Source organism: Somniosus microcephalus, chromosome 4, assembly GCF_052327205.1.
Source record: "Somniosus microcephalus isolate GS21.2 chromosome 4, FLI_Smic_1.0, whole genome shotgun sequence".
In the NCBI taxonomy this organism is placed as follows: domain Eukaryota; kingdom Metazoa; phylum Chordata; class Chondrichthyes; order Squaliformes; family Somniosidae; genus Somniosus; species Somniosus microcephalus.
The window spans coordinates 316562124-316578792 of record NC_140990.1 but is presented as its reverse complement, the minus strand read 5'-3'; the positions used below and the strand labels follow the sequence as shown (position 1 = coordinate 316578792).

General features: G+C 47.6%; 1 protein-coding gene across 1 annotated transcript in view; it reads right to left on the bottom strand.

The window, feature by feature from the left end:
- The window catches only part of LOC147120636 (tubulin alpha chain), a 75050-nt gene extending 61744 nt beyond the window's left edge, over positions 1-13306 (bottom strand). Inside the window, exon 1 of the mRNA XM_085986790.1 lies at positions 13151-13306. Coding sequence (XP_085842916.1) covers positions 13151-13153 — 3 coding nt within the window. The 5' untranslated portion in view covers positions 13154-13306. The remainder of the gene's footprint in view (positions 1-13150) is intronic.
- Between the last annotated feature and the right edge of the window lie 3363 nt (positions 13307-16669).

The following is a 16669-nucleotide window of genomic DNA, read 5'->3' as shown; positions in this document are numbered from 1 at the left end:
ATCAGATGGAACCTCAATACTGTAACCCTGGAGGGGTAGACTCTCAGAATTATGGATATTACCCTCATCCAAACGGCTTCAATGCTACTGCATACGGCCAACCCTACGCCACTCCACAACAGAATTACAGAGGTGGAGGAAGGGGTAGAGGACAAGGACGGGGATACCAAGGTCAAAGACAAGGGCAGTGTTATAACTGTGGAAAGGATGGACATTGGGTCAGAGACTGCCCATCCTTAGCCTCTGGAGACCCACCTAGGAGAGGCAGGGGAGGATGGAGAAGAAACGGAGGAGGACCTAGAGGCAGGGGAGGATATACCAATTTCTCCCAGAATAATCCATTCCCACAGAATTGACTAGCTAATCTAGTGACCAGCAGTTCACAGTCGGCCCAAGAACCCTTATTAATGTTGCAAATCCAGGATCAATGGTACCCCTTTTTAGTAGACACTGGAGCCGCCATGTCCTCTGTCCAATCGGACCTTAAACTTCCCCGATCCAACAAGACCCAGGAATTATCAGGCTTCCAAGGTCAAAGGACCAAGTATGCTATGTCAGAACCAGTTCAGGTGACCTACAAAAATCAATCTGCAACCCACCAATTTGTAATCACTACCGGCTTGGACTGCAATTTAATGGCCAGAGACTTACTATGTGCATTCCAACTCAAACTTGATTGTGGTGATGAAGGAATAGCAATCGGACATTGGGCAAATAAAAGGCAATGTTATGTTTCGACTACACCTCAATGGTGGTCACTCGACCTCAATGCATCCTCCTATCATGTGACACTGGCATATGATCGAAGTGGAAAGGATAGGACCCTTGAGGAGTATTTTAAAAATCAGGAAGGTACGGAATGGACAATCTACCTCAAGGCTGTAGTAACTGGACCTGAGGGAAAAGCAGAGTTTGTGCAGGTCCCCTTACACTTGTGGAAGCAGCCTTCGACAGTGGCCCCTCATATCACGCGGGAAGTTAACCAGTCTTTCCACGCCAAAGATTTGGGGCCCATGGTAAAACGAGCGATCGATCAGGCAAACCCTGAATGCCACCAGCCGCAACAGTTACCCGGAGATCTGATGGTCCAATTTTACCAAAACCCTGAGCCTAGCCTGACAGTGGTGCACCGTCATGTAGGGAAAGATATACTGGAGTATGTGAATCCCCAGGTATGGGCCGAAGACCCAACGCATGTAGGTCTAACCGGCATACAACCCATTGAGATCCCAGTGAAGGAAAATGTGACCTTGCCAACGGTACGACAATACCCTTTGAAGCAGCAAGCTATTCCGAGTATAGATAGACTCATTAAGGGATTGTTGGAGCAGGGGATTTTGGTAACATGCCAATCCAGTTGTAATACACCCATCCTAGCTGTTCCGAAAACTGGTAAGCCTGACCAGTATCGCCTAGTGCAGGATTTACGAACAATAAATGCAATTGTTCAGCCACTTCATGCACTGGTACCTAATCCAGCACACATCTTGGCCTCGATACCTGCTGATGCTAAAGTTTTTGCGGTAGTCGACCTCCAGCATGCCTTTTTCTCCCTGCCACTGGCCGCTACTAGCCAATACCTTTTTGCCTTCACGTACAATGGCCAGCAGTATACGTGGACTCGATTACCCCAGGGCTTTGTGAATTCACCCACCCTGTTTTCGCGGTGCCTTCAACAGCAATTACAGACACTGACATTAAATCGTGGCTCTAATCTGATCCAGTATGTGGATGACCTTCTCATTGCCAGCCCTGATGAGCTAAGTAACAGAGAGGACACTATTCAGTTGTTGAACTATCTCTCAGAATTGGGATATGTGGTATCTCCAGCTAAAGTAGTAGTGGCTAAGAAGACAGTTAAATTTCTTGGAGTTATGTTATCAGCAGAGAACCGCAGTCTGGAAACCAGTAGAATACAGCCAATATGCGAGACACCAGCCCCTAAAACGGCCAAACAAGTCAGACAGTGGCTGGGAATGGTTAATTATTGTCGACAGTGGATACCTAATATTGCAGTATTAACCAAACATCTGACTCCCTACATGGCTAAAGAGGGAGAGTTTGAGCTGGAACTAGAGGCACAGCAGGCATTTGAGGAATTAAAACAGGATCTGGTCCAAGCACCAGCCCTGGGACGACCCCTGTATGATAGACCATTCCAGTTATACTGCACAGTAATAAACGATTGCTCAACAGCAGTCCTGACCCAGAAGCATGGAGATAAGCATCGACCGGTAGCTTATTATTCATCAAAAATGGATCCGGTAGCTTTAGGACATCCCTATTGCACCCAGATCCTTACAGCCGTCTACAACAGTCTACAGTCAGCCGCTAACATGACACTTCAGCAGGATATTACTGTGTATAGCTGTCACTCAGTCACTGCGTTACTGGGGCAATTGCAGACCCAACACCTGACTACCGCCAGGCAAAATAAGTATGAAATATACTTACTGAACAATCCTAGGCTTACATTTAAACACTGTAGCATTATCAACCCTGCCAGTTTCATTGCAAACCCGCCTTCCGAGAGTGATGAACCAAGCCATGATTGCTTACACCTCATTAAGGATGATACCTCAGTCCGACCTGATTTGTTTGACACTCCTATTACGGATCCCGGTATTACCATGTATACGGATGGCAGTTCTTCAATTGATGACATGGGAAAACGAATTTCTGGTTATGCAATTGTAAATCAGGAAGGTGTCACCTTAGAATCAGCAGCCTTTGAATCCCCTTTTTCTGCCCAGCAAGCCGAACTGTTTGCACTCATACGAGCTTGTACTTTGGGAGAAGGATTACGAATCAATGTATATACAAACTCTAGATATGCCTTTAGAGTAGTTCACGACTTTGGAAAATTGTGGAAAAATAGAGGATTTCTAACCTCCTCGGGCAGTCCGATCTCACACCGTCAGTTAGTTTCAGACCTCCTGCAAGCCCTTTTACTCCCCAAACAGATAGCTGTGATTAAATGCTCTGCCCATACCACTGGCCAAAACCCAGTAGATATAGAGGCGGCCAAAATTGCTTCTAGGAGTCACCAAATGATTGTGCCCCGAATTATGAGGCAGACTAAAAATTCCAACAAGAATCAGTCTACCTCGGAAAAACTAATGCCAACCATCCAAGAGGTGATTAAGTTGCAGGAGGACGCTCCTAATAGTGATAAGCATTTGTGGGGAGAATTGGGATGTGTATATAACCCTTTATCAAAACTCTGGACTACTCCCGCGGAACAGACTTGCATGTCTGATGAGCTAGCTGTTTGGGTTATTGAATGTGTACACTTTGCAACTCATTGTGGTGCCAGGGCAGTGAGTGATGTGCTTCTAAGTACTTGGTGGCATCCAAGGCTTCAAGCAATAGCACAGAACATTAGCGATCGATGCCTGACTTGTCAACAACACAACCCTGGAAAGGGAGTGTCTTGCGAATGGGGAAAAACCCCTTTACCGGAGGGTCCCTTTGAGACCCTGCAAATGGACTACATTGAGTTGGAAAGATGTCAGTGTTACAAATACGTACTTGTCATTGTAGATGTATTTAGTAAATGGATCGAGGCATATCCAACCACAGACAATAAAGCCTCTACTGTTGTTAAGGTATTGCTGAGAGAGATCATACCTCGGTATGGTATTCCAACTCGGTTAAGTTCTGACAACGGTCCTCACTTCACTGCCAAAGTGAACAAGGAACTTTGTAGCCAGTTGAACATTCATCAGCAATTGCATTGTGCTTATCGACCACAGGCTGCAGGACTTGTCGAAAGAACCAATCAGACTCTGAAGAACAAACTTGCTAAACTGGTAGCCGAAACCGGCTTAACCTGGTTGAAATTGCTTCCTGTGGCTCTCTTTCAGATCCGCACCACACCCGCGGGTAAAGCACGACTTACCCCTGCTGAGATTATCTATGGTAAACCACTCAAGACTCCCTGGAACCAAAATGCTGCTACAACGGTGCATTTTCACCATATGACTGAAGAAATGACGACCTATGTCTTGGCTCTTACTAAGGTTTTACGTGGGCTGCATTCACAAGTCCGTGCTGCATATGGTGAACTTCCTGACTTATCTGGTTCTCTAAAAATTGAACCAGGTTCGTATGTGATGGTTAAGAACTGGACTCGTAAAAGTCTAGATCCAAGGTGGGAAGGTCCATATCAGGTCTTACTAACAACCCCGACTGCAGCTAAGGTCGAGGGAAGAAGCGCATGGGTGCACTTCCACCATTGTAAATTGATTGGAGAAACCAATCAAAAGGGGGGGAGATAATCAGTAGATTTCAGTACAGTATAGAGTAGATTTTACGAACAATCATTAATTTTATTTTAATTGATAAGAGACTACAGAACTCACGCTCGGCCTTGATAAAGGTGACTGCAGTTTTACGAGGTCTGGTGTTGTGTTTGGATTGTTTTGGCCTGCCAAAATCCTACTTTTATTATACTTATTATACGATTTCTAATTTTTAATTTTTAAAATTTTAGCTTTAAGTTTTTAACTTTGGATCTTGTGTAAGCAGTTTGTTTTCCAGATTAATAACTAATAAGTCGCATTGATTGATCATGGAGGATCAAGATGAGGACCTTATTACTGCTTCTGAGCGTTATCCTGCTCGCGGGCGGGGCGTTCAATCAACTGAAGAAATGCAAGAAAATCACACCTGGAAAAACCGTCCACCTGTGCCGAAGAGATATTCTCCAGTACAAAGACAAGAATCTTAAAGCTTTCGGATCCTGGAACGTGACTAAATGGGACTTCTGTAATGGACTATTAAAAAAGGAAATCAGCATCAGAGGAAATTGAACTACCAAGTATAGAGGGTGAAGCGAGTGAGATGTTAAAGGAGCAAGTCGAGAAAGAATTAATGGAGGAGGAGTATAATAGACTCAATAAAGTAGAGATGAACCAGTAGGATGAAGCCCAGAATCACAGGGTACCTTAGATGGTTATCATGGAATGATAAAAGGGGGGAATGAGAATATAGAATGCAAAAATAAGGTAACAACTCGCTCCGCATGGCCAAGGACCCTGCCAACCTAAAATGGAGGACCCTGTTAGCCTAAAATGGTGGTGCAATGTCGACATCGCTGAGTCACTTGCATATTGTGAGAGATGATCATGTTAATTCAAGAAACTGAAGGCAGCAGGAAGTAAAATGCTAATATGGCTGGCACCCACGATGTCACACCTTGCTGGTGGAACAATGTAGGGTGGAGTGCAAAGGGTATACTGACAAAAGGCGATCCGAAAACACATTACCATGCATTACCATAATGATTAGGTGATCGTGAAACCATTACCTGCATATTTTCTATATTATAAACCATTCAGTGAACTGTGACTTCTTTATTTCAAACTGCCAGGCCAGGACATCACTTTAAACTGTGTACATGCCTCGCTCGGGATTGGTGTAGAATGTACGATGTGTTAATGTCTTTTCAAAAGTAAAGTATAATAATGTGACCCACTGTATGAAAGATTGCTTGCTCTGGTGGAACCTGTCGAGACTCTGCTGGAGTCAGAACGGTGCTGTATCAGAGTAAGTCTCCCGGGACAACAGAATAAAACAACTGTTGAACTAAACCAGTATTCGACTCAGTGTTTGTACTGAACCAGATTGAGGACCAAAAAAATCCGTTTCAACACATCCAAACTGACTGGTGCTTGTGGTTACAACACTGCAATGGAATGTATTTGTTGCTCAAGTATTTCCTAATTATTTGAGTTAGATTGAGGTAATAGTCCCTATAGTATGCACTTTATCGGAGCAAAATACAAACTTTCAGGGATTACATTATAAAAAGGAAGGCAAGTAGGCTGCAGTGAATGTGCCTAAATGAAGAACGAACTTGCATTTATATAGCTGCTTTCATAACTTCAGGACGTCCCAAAGCGCTTTACAGCCAATTAAGTGCTTTTGATGCATAGTCACTTTTGTAATGTAGGAATTTTGACAGCCAATTTGCACACAGCAAACTCCCACAAACAGCAACGTGATAATGACCAGATAATCTGGGTTTTTTTGGTTAAAAAAAAAGTGATTTGGTTTGAGGGATAAATATTGACCAGGATAATGGGGAATAACACCCCTGCTCTTCTTCGAAATACTGTCATGGAATCTTTTACGTCCGCTCGAGAGGGCAGATGGAGCTTCGGTTTAACGTCTTATCCAAAAGATGGCACCTCCGACAGTGCAGCGCTCTCTCAGTACTGCACTGGGAGTGCCAGCCCAGATTATGTACATAACAGTCACTGCAGTTCAAAGTCATTCAGTATATACGGGCCTGGAATTTCCTCCAAGCGCAAACAATTTTTCGTGGCTTAGAAGGTCGCGGAGGCTTGGGCGCGAGTTCCACGAGTAACTACAATCTTTGTCTGTCCATCAAACCCTACGTCTGAACAAATCTCTGCCCACAAAACTGACCACGCCCCCAGACTCTCAAATGCGAATATCCTCCAATAATGCGACCAAATTTTCAGGTGTAGCAGGAAACAAAGTACATTTTTCTGGTCTTTTAATTGTAATTTTGAGCCATTCTCACAGACCTGTTTTCTGTTTTTTTTATGGCCCAAGTATAAGTCATGTTAAAATTGAAACGCATCCCCAATTGCAGGTTCTTAAACATGATGGACAGGTTGGGGAAGCTGGATTTGTTTTCATTAGAGCAAAGGAGGTTGAGGGGCGATTTGATAGAGGTCTACAAGATTATGACGTGTTTAGATATTCTAGATGGGGAAAGGCTCTTCCCACTAGTTGATGGTACAAGGAGTAGGGGACACAGATTTAAGGTTTTGGGCAAGAGATACAGGGGGGAAGTGAGGAAAAACTTTTTTACGCAGCAAGTGGTGATGACCTGGAATTCGCTGCCACCGGAAGTGGTGGAAGCGGAGACACTCAATGTTTTCAAGGGGAGACTGGATAGGCACTTGAGGGAAATAAACTTGCAGGGCTACGGGGATAGAGCGGGGGAATGGGACTGACTGGATTGCTCCACAGAGTGCCGGCATGGACTCGATGGGCCGAATGGCCTCCTTCTGTGCCATTATGACTCTATGTGCCTGAATGATGGATCAATGAGTTGAAACTTTAAATTTTAAATCAAGAAGAAATATATGGCGTGGGTTCGGCATTTCCTTGGGCCCTAGTGTTTCCAACCCTCCAGGGTTGCCTTGGAGTCTCCGGGGAAGTAAGACTAATCTCCAGGGCACTGCTGCCAGCAAAATCCCAGGAGAAAAATTATCGGGGCAATAAAGTAATTTTTGTTTAATTTCTTTGAACACGTGTTGTTTACCCGTTATAAAAATGTTGGACTTGGGGACAAGAAAGGCTGTTTGACAGACAGTCAAGAATCATCCACTCGGATAATGAAGAAGCTATTCGCTTTCCGATTGGCCGTGGGAAGGCAGGGCAGGGCGCTGCAAGCTTGGGCCTGTTGGGCGACCGATGGCGGGAGTGTGGGGGGTCGGGGCGGTTAGAGGCAGGAGGTCACGTGATGACACCTCCAGGAATACATCCACCCAGAGTTGGTGACCCCTATTGAGCCCTGATTGTTTATGTTGATTAATACCTATTTTAGGTTTGGGTGTATTCGAATGGGATTGGGAGGATACTTGCCATTGGCAAAGTGTTTGTGACATTGGGCACATTTTCAGCTCCAACTTTTGGGTTACACCCAAGGAGGAAACTCCAGGCCATGAAGTGCTTTATGTTTCTGAGTGATATGATCAGCTGCTTCATAAATACAAGGGTATTTTACATTTATTTTAATATATATGTGTGTATTTTTGTTCTTATTGAAATGAGGGAATGTCAGTAGTGAGGAATTTAACATTCTTGGGAGGAAAGAAGAAGGAAAGAAGGAAAGACTTAAATTTCTACAGTGCTTTTCACGACATCCCAAAATGCTTTACAGCCAATGAAGTACTTTTTGAAGTGTAGTCACTGTTGTAACGTAGCAACAAAAATGTGATAATGACCAGGTAATCTATATATTTTTTTAAATCTATACAGTTGTTGATTGAGGGATACATATTGGCCAGGAGACCAGCCCCTGCTCTTCTTCGCAATAGCGGCCGTGGAATCTTTTACATCCACCTGAGAGGGCAGACGGGGCCCTAGTTTAACGTCTCATCTGAAAGACGGCACCTCCGACAGTGCGGCACCTCCCTCGGTACTGGCACTGGGAGTGTGAGCCTGGATTCTGTGCTCAAGTGCCTGGAGTGGGACTTGAACCCACCACCTTCCTGCACAGAGGTGAGAGTGCTACCCACTGAGCCACGGCTGGCACTACTACAGACGTTGAGAAACAGATGACGACTGAAGCTCCCTGCTCAGTGCACCAACTCCAACCCCAGAGCAGCACCTCCAATGCCTTGTGGTTCACCCGAGCGACACCAGCGATTTAGTACCATTTGAGGGTAGTCATGTGTCGTTAGAAAGCAGACCCAGTAGTAACTGCAGTGAGGCTACACCATGCTCATTCTCCATAGGACTCTACAGAATGAGCAGGATTTCAGCCCAGCAGTCTGGTCTGCATTTATCCCAAGGCAAAAAAAAAATATGATAATGCAACAAACACAGGAACATGAGGAGGCCATTCAGCCCCTCGAACCTGTTCCGCCATTCAAATGGATCATGCCTGATCTGCTTCTTTTAACTACATCAACCCGCCTTGGTTCCGTAATCCTTAATACCTTTACCAACAAAAATCTATCAATCTCAGTTTTAACATTTTCAATTGACCTCCCAGCCTCAACAGCTTTTTTGGGGAGAGAGTTCCAGATTTCCATCACCCTTTGTGTGAAGAAGTGCTTCCTGACATCGCATAGCATAAGAGACAAGCGTGTAAAGTTAAGGCACATGGGATTGGGGGCAAGGTACTGACTTGGATAGAGAACTGGTTGGCAGACAGGAAGCAAAGAGTTGGAATAAACTGGTCTTTTTCCGAGTGGGGTACCGCAGGGATCGGTCCTAGGACCCCAGCTATTCACAATATATATTAATGATCTAGACGTGTGTGCTGTGAGGAGGATGCCGAGAAACTCCAGTATGATTTGGACAGGTTGGGTGATTGGGCAGATGCATGGCAGATGCAGTATAATGTGGATAAATGCGAGGTTATCCACTTTGGTGGCAAAAACAGGAAGGCAGATTATTATCTGAACGGCAATAGATTGGGAGAAGGGAAGTGCAACGAGACCTGGGTGTCCTTGTGCACCAGTCGCTGAAGGTAAGCATGCAGGTGCAGCAGGCGGTTAAGAAGGCAAATGGGCAGCACGGTGGCATAGTGGTTAGCACAGTTGCCTCACAGCGCCAGGGACCCGGGTTCAAATCCGGCCTCAGGTGACTGTCTGTGTGGAGTTTGCACATTCTCCCCGTGTTTGCGTGGGTTTCCTCCGGGTGCTCCAGTTGCCTCCCACAGTCCAAAGATGTGCGGGTTAGGTTGATTGGCCATGATAAAAAAATTGGCCCTTAGTGTTAGGGGGGATTAAATACGTGGGGTTACAGGGTTACGGGGATAGGGCTTGGGTGGGATGGCTGTCGGTGTAGGAACCGGGTGCTAGGGTTTGGATGATCAGCCATGATCTCGTTGAATGGCGGAGCAGGCTCGAAGGGCCGAATGGCCTACTCCTGCTCCTATGTTTCTATGTATGGTATGTTGGCCTTCATAGCGAGAGGAACAAGGATGTCTTGCTGCAGTTGTACAGGGCCTTGGCGAGACCACACCTTGAGTATTGTGTGCAGTTTTGGTCGCCTTATCTGAGGAAGGATGTTCTTGCCATGGAGGGAGTGCAGTGAAGATTCACCAGACTGATACCTGGGATGACAGGAATGACGTATGAGGAGAGATTGGGTCGATCGGGCTTACACTCGCTGGAGTTTAGAAGAATGAGAGGGGATCTCATTGAAACTTATAAAATTCTAACAGGACTAGACAGACTAGATGCAGGAAGGATGTTCCCGATGGCCGGGGAGTCCAGAACCAGGGGTCACAGTCTAAGGATAAGGGGTAAGCCATTTAAGACAGAGATGAGGAGGAATTTCTTCACCCAGAGAGTGGTGAACCTGTGGAATTCTCTACCACAGAAGACAGTGGAGGTCAATTCATTAAATATATTCAATAAGGAGTTAGATATATTTCTTAAGGCTAAAGGGATCGAGGGATATGGGGAGAAGGCAGGGACAGGGTACTGAGTTTGGATGATCAGCCATGATCTCATTGAATGGCGGAGCAGGCTCGAGGGGCCGAATGGCCTACTCCTGCTCCTATCTTCTATGTTTCTATGTTTCTCTCACCCCTGAACGGCCTGGCTCTAATTTTAAGGTTGTTCTGGACTCCCCCCCCACCAGAGGAAATAGTTTCTCTCTCGATCTACCCTATCAACTCATTTAAATCATCTTAAATACCACAATTAGATCACTTCTTAATCTTCTGGCTGAAGGGTCAGTAACCAGAGGACAAAGATTTAAGGTGATTGGCAAAGGAAATGGAGGCCATGTGAGGACTGTTTATTATGCCATCGAGTTGTTGTGATCTGGAACGCACTGCTTGAAAGGGCGGTGGAAGCAGATTCAATAACAACTTTTAAAAAGGGAATTGGAGAAATACTTAAAAAGGAAAAAAAAATACAGGTCTATGGGGAAAGAGCAGGGGGGAGCGGAACGAACGGGATAGCTCTTTCAAAAGACACGATGGGCCGAACGGCCTCCTTCTGTGCTATGTCATTCTGTACATAAAACCAGCACCAGCCTCCCACCCCCCCAGATCCCTGCTTGTGAGATGTTTAGCTACTGTGAACACTGGGCTGTTGGGGGTAAAGGGAACTGGCGTGGCGTTGGTCCCACGAGGCTGCCCTCTGGGTGGGTCTCTCTATTACACTGTGGTGCCCAGGCTCGAGAGGCCGGCTCCCAAAGGTCGCTCCCGCCAAACTGGAGCCCAGATAGAAGCTCAAATGGAGAGAGGCTTTGCAACTGTCCCAGTTAACACAAAACATCTGGGGGGAAAAATTCAGTTGTTTGCGTCTCCCGTTAGCGCCTTAAGAGGGCGCTAATTGGGGCGCAAAGCAACTAGCGCCCGGGCACGGCGATGTTTGCGCCGCTCGCGAAATTAACTAGACATTTTGCGGCGGCGCTAAACACTACCGCCACGATCTCCTGCGCCGGCAGATTGTGACGTCAGTCGAGTGCGCAACGCCCCGGACCGGATATTGAGTGGCGCCCCCTGCCTTACCGCCTGCCGCTAGCAACGACAGGTTGAGGGGAGCGTTATGCTGTCAGAAAGGGACTGGGGGAGCGCTATTTAAAGACGACCGCTTCCTGCCTTATTTTGTCAGTGACATTTTTGCACCACGCATTGAGAGAGAGAGAGAGAGAGACTTCTGTAGAGATTCAACGCTGTGTGAAGGAGTTTTGGGTACTGAGCAGCACTTTGCAGGTTTATTTTGATTTGCCCTTCCTTACTTCGCCAGCGCTCTGAGGTAGCGCCTCGCTCCTCGGCCTTTGCGCCTTAAGACAGATGTGAAGCGCCTGATTTAGCGCTCCAATGACCTCCAGAGGCGATAAAAGCCAAGTTTGCCATCGGAGGCGATAATTAGCGCCAGGCACTAAACTTTGCGCACGGCCGATAATGGCGCCCCAAACGGAGCGATACTGAATTTTTCCTCCTTGGTTCCTCGCTCCCGTTTATACTGTAAAACCAGCCCCTTGGACCCACTTTTACATAAAGTCCTACATTTAACACTAAAGATGCTATTAATACCGTTCAAAAAAAGTTACATGCGTCATGCCTAGTGCAACCTTGATTAAAGTAAGTAAATAAATGTAGGTGCAACAACTGACACTTTATACAACCCTTGTTTCAATGTATTTCCCCCCAGAAAGTGCCCAATTTCCTGGAATGGAGTGCGAAGTGTCTAAGTAACGCTGGGGGTAAGGAGTCTCTTGGACGTAGTTCGCTGTCAATGGGGATTGCGAACATTTCCTCCGTTCGGTGCTTCACGGAAGGATGTCGCCCTGTTCTAAGAGGGAAGTCATTTCCGATACGCGCCATTAAAAAGAAGTGGGGGGCGGGGAAACGGTGCAATGATTCCGCCCCCACTACAGAAGAAAGTTCCTCCGCCACAACTGGCGCCCGAAGGAAATCCTTGCTCCATGGGCGGGGAGGGGGAATCTTGCAGGTGGGTGGGGGAATTACAGCAGAAAATAGATTTGGGGTGAAGTGGAGCCCGTTTTGGCTCCAGCATCGAACCCGCCTGGGAAGGTTTAATCTTGCCCAGCTTTCAAATCACTCTGGGCTTGAGTTTCCGTGTTATCTCCACGGCGGGAGTGTCATCGGTGAAGCCCAACCCATTACTGGCAGGGTCAAGTCTATGTAGTGTCTATATTTAAAGAAGTGTGTGTGTGTTAGAGTGGGGGTCAGTGTCTGATGACAATCTCTCTGAGGGCTTTCAGTCTCAGATGAAAACGATGACCTCTTTTGGTAACTGACTATTTTTGGAGAGGAGACAGACAGACAGAGAGACAGACAGACAGAGAGAAAGACAGACAGAGAGCGAGAGATCAGGTGCGGAGTTCGCCAGCTCCTGGCACAGGACTGGGCCCACATGACCAACACAAATGATTATTACTGTAACTCCTGGGGACTCGCCCCACGATCAGTGCAAACCCTCCCCTCCCTCCGGCACCCACAGGCCTGCAGGTGTCCCAGGCGAATCGGTGCAAGTGTAAATATATCAACATCTCCACTCCAACTTGATTACGTGTCAATTTCGCTCATAACCCAGCCTGTCAATTTCCTCCCCACTCTAATATATATATAGTAAATATATATATACACATAGACACTCTCTGTGCAATCACCTCACACACACACAGTGCAGAAACTTCATTCGATCTTTTTATTTTTTAAAAAGGAAGTGAATCCGACAGTCACATTTTCCACAAGCACCAACTCATCGAAAAGTACAAGGTTTAATTTCCCGCGCCATTTAACCACAATCCCAGCTCGACTACTTAAAAATACCGGCACGATTTACAAATGGACATTCGGGTCGCGTTATTTGGCAGGAGATTTTTAAAAAAATTATTATCCTCGATTACAGATTTTACAAAGTTTATCGCGATGCTCAGACTGGCTTACCATGGTCGGGATCAACTGCTTTCTCGGTTTAGTTTTGTTGAAATATATTTTTTTGCAGGGGGGAGTGGGTGTGGGGCCTCCTGCCGCTGGTCTCACACTCTGAACCGATGAAGGATCTCTGTGAGCGCCGAGTTGGACGCGCCTCTGCTCAGTTCGCCTATTTAACCTTGAGAAAGAGGAGGAGCTGGAGCCGGCCTCCCGCCCACCCACGCACCCCAGGTACAGATCACGCAATCGGATGTAATCTAAACCCAGCACTTAGCTGTAACGCTACTCAGGCCCTGGCTGTGATAAAGAGGGCTGGGGTTGTGCTGAGGTGGTGGCAGGATAGGCACACCAACGTCAGTGTTCTCGCTCAGGCCAACATCCCCAGCATCGAAGCTTTGACCACGCTCGATCAGCTCCGATGGACGGGCCACCTCGTCCGCATGCCCGATACGAGACTCGCAAAACAAGCGCTCTACTCGGAGCTCCGGCACGGCAAGAGAGCCCCAGGTGGGCAGAGGAAATGCTTCAAGGACACCCTCAAAGCCTCCTTGAAAAAGTGCAACATCCCCACCGACACCTGGGAATCCCTGGCCCGAGACCGCACAAAGTGGAGGAGAAGCATCCGGGAAGGTGCCGAACACCTCGAGTCTCTTCACCGGGAGCAAGCAGAAGCCAAGCGCAGGCAGCGCAAGGAGCGCACGTCAACCCAAGCACCCCAGCCACCCGCCCCTTCAACCACCGTCTGCCCCACCTGTGACAGAGACTGTAGGCCCCACATTGGACTCATCAGTCACCTGAGAACTCATTGTTAATGTGGAAGCAAGTCATCCTCGGTTCCAGGGGACTGCCTAAGAAGAAGAAGATAAAGAGGTGGGCAACAATGGCGGGTTAGCCAGAAAGCCTCTTGTTTAAATAAAGTGTCATAACCAACCAGGTATGGCCAATTCAATAAGATCTACTCCTCAGGTAGAAAAAGAAAGACTTACATAGGATATACAGCACAGAAACAGGCCATTCAGCCCAACCAGTCCATGCCGGCGTTTATGCTCCACTCGAGCCTCCTCCCGTCTTTCCTCATCTAAATCATTCAGCAGGACCCTCTATTCCCTTTTCCCTCATATGCTTGTCTAGCCTCCCCTTATCTGCATCTATACTATTCGCTTCAACCACTCCCTGTGGTCCCGTTTGCCCTTCACCCCCTGTGCTCACTGACCTACATTGGCTCCCAGTTAAGCAGCGCCTCAATTTCAAAATTCTCATCCTTGTTTTCAAATCCCTCCATGGTCTCGCCCCTCTCTATCTCTGTAATCTCCTTCAGCCCCACAACCCCCCGAGATATCTGCGCTCCTCTAATTCTGCCCTCTTGAGCATCCCCGATTATAATCGCTCCACCACTGGCAGCCGTGCCTTCTGTTGCCTTGGCCCTAAGCTCTGGAATTCCCTCCCTAAACCTCTCTGCCTCGCTACCTCTGTTTTCTCCTTTAAGACACTCCCTAAAACCTACCTCTTTGACCAATCGGCCCGAATATCTCCTTATGTGGCTCGGTATCAAATGTTTTGTCTTAAAATACTCCTGTGCAGCGCCGTGGAATGTTTTACTACATTAAAGGTGCTATATAAATACAAGTTGTTGTTGTTGTGGTAGTGAGTTCCACATTCTCACCACTCTCTGGGTAAAGAAGTTTCTTCTGAATTCCCTATTGGATTTCTTGGTGACTATCTTCTATTGATGGCCTCTAGTTATGCTCTTCCCCACAAGTGGAAACACTCTCTCTGTATCCACTCTATCAAAACCTTTCATGATTTTAAAGACCTCTATTAGGTCACCCCTCAGCCTTCTCTTTTCAAGAGAAAAGAGACCCAGCCTGTTCATCCTTTCCTGATATGTATACCCTCGCATTTCTGGTATCATCCTTGTAAATCTTCTCTGCACCCTCTCCAGTGCCTCTATATCCTTTTTTTATAAAATGGCGACCATTGCTTTTATATAGTGCCTTTCACGACCTCAGGATGTCCCAACGCGCTTTACAGCCAATGAAGTACTTTTTGAAGTGTAGTCACTGTTGTAATGTAGGAAACGCGGCAGCCAATTTGCGCACAGTAAGCTCCCACAGACATCTGAGCAGATAATGGCCTAGAAATTCAGTATAGCCACGTTTGGGGCGCTACAGCATGGCGTTCGCTAACTTTTGCGCCCGGCGCAAATTAGCGCCACCTTCGCCGATATTCAGTTGCATCCCCCCAAGAGGTTGCTGCTGCGCTAAAGCAGGCGATGCACGACTATCATTAGGCGCTAAGCCGGCGATCCGGGGCGCTAACACCAAGGGCGGGCGCAGCGCAGGTGCGGCGAGTTGCTCATTGAGGGCAGACAGTCAGGCGCCAGTCAGCACTTAAAGGGGGAGGGTGGAATTGCTTGGCTGCCATGCCCTGCACACTACAGCCCTAAGGCAAGGCCTGAACACTGCTTCTGGAACAGCTCCACGCCCAGGAGAATGGAGAAGGCCAGGGAGAGAGCGCAGCGCTTCGGCGAGGGTGACCTGAGGCTGTTGGTTGGCGCAGTGGACCGCAGGCACCATATCCTCTTCCCTGAGGGTGGCAGGAGGCCGCTGCCCGCCGAATATCGGAAACATAGAAACATAGAAGATAGGAGCAGGAGTAGGCCATTCGGCCCTTCAAGCCTGCTCCGCTATTCAACGAGATCATGGCTGATCATCCAAACCCTAGCACCTGGTCCCTACACCGACAGCCATCCCACCCAAGCCCTATCCCCGTAACCCCACGTATTTAATCCCCCCTAACACTAAGGGTCAATTTTTATCATGGCCAATCAACCTAACCCGCACATCTTTGGACTGTGGGAGGAAACCGGAGCACCCGGAGGAAACCCACGCAAACACGGGGAGAATGTGCAAACTCCACACAGACAGTCACCCAAGGCCGGATTTGAACCCGGGTCCCTGGCGCTGTGAGGCAACAGTGCTAACCACTATGCCACCGTATGGATGGAGGGATGTGGCAAACAGGGTCACGTCCAACAGCGTGGTTGGCAGGACACCAACCCAGTGCCGGAAAAAATTCAACGACCTCACTCGGGTTGTCAGGGTGATTACCCTTTCCAGTATCCTCCTCATCCCTGCATGTGCACCTCACTTTATGGCCAAACGGGTCTGAAAGCCCTAATGGCCAGCCCTCATCCAGCAGCTATGGGACTGTCATGAAAAGCACTTGCGCATTCAGGACTTTAGACACTGTTAGGGCTATTCGACCATGGGAGGCAGTGCGGGCAAGATCAGGGCTTGACACTGTCAGGGCTAATCGACCATGGGAGGCAGTGCGGGCAAGATCCGGGCTTGACACTGTACTTAGAGGTTGTCCTTTCTCTTGCAGGCCAAGCTGGCGCATAACAGAAGACAGCAGCGACAGACCGGGGGAGGCCGTCCTGACCTGAAACAGCTGAGCGACCTTGAGCAGCGAGTGGAGCGGATCATGGCAGGCCGGCTGAGTGGCCTTGTCGCCACTAGAGATGCTGAC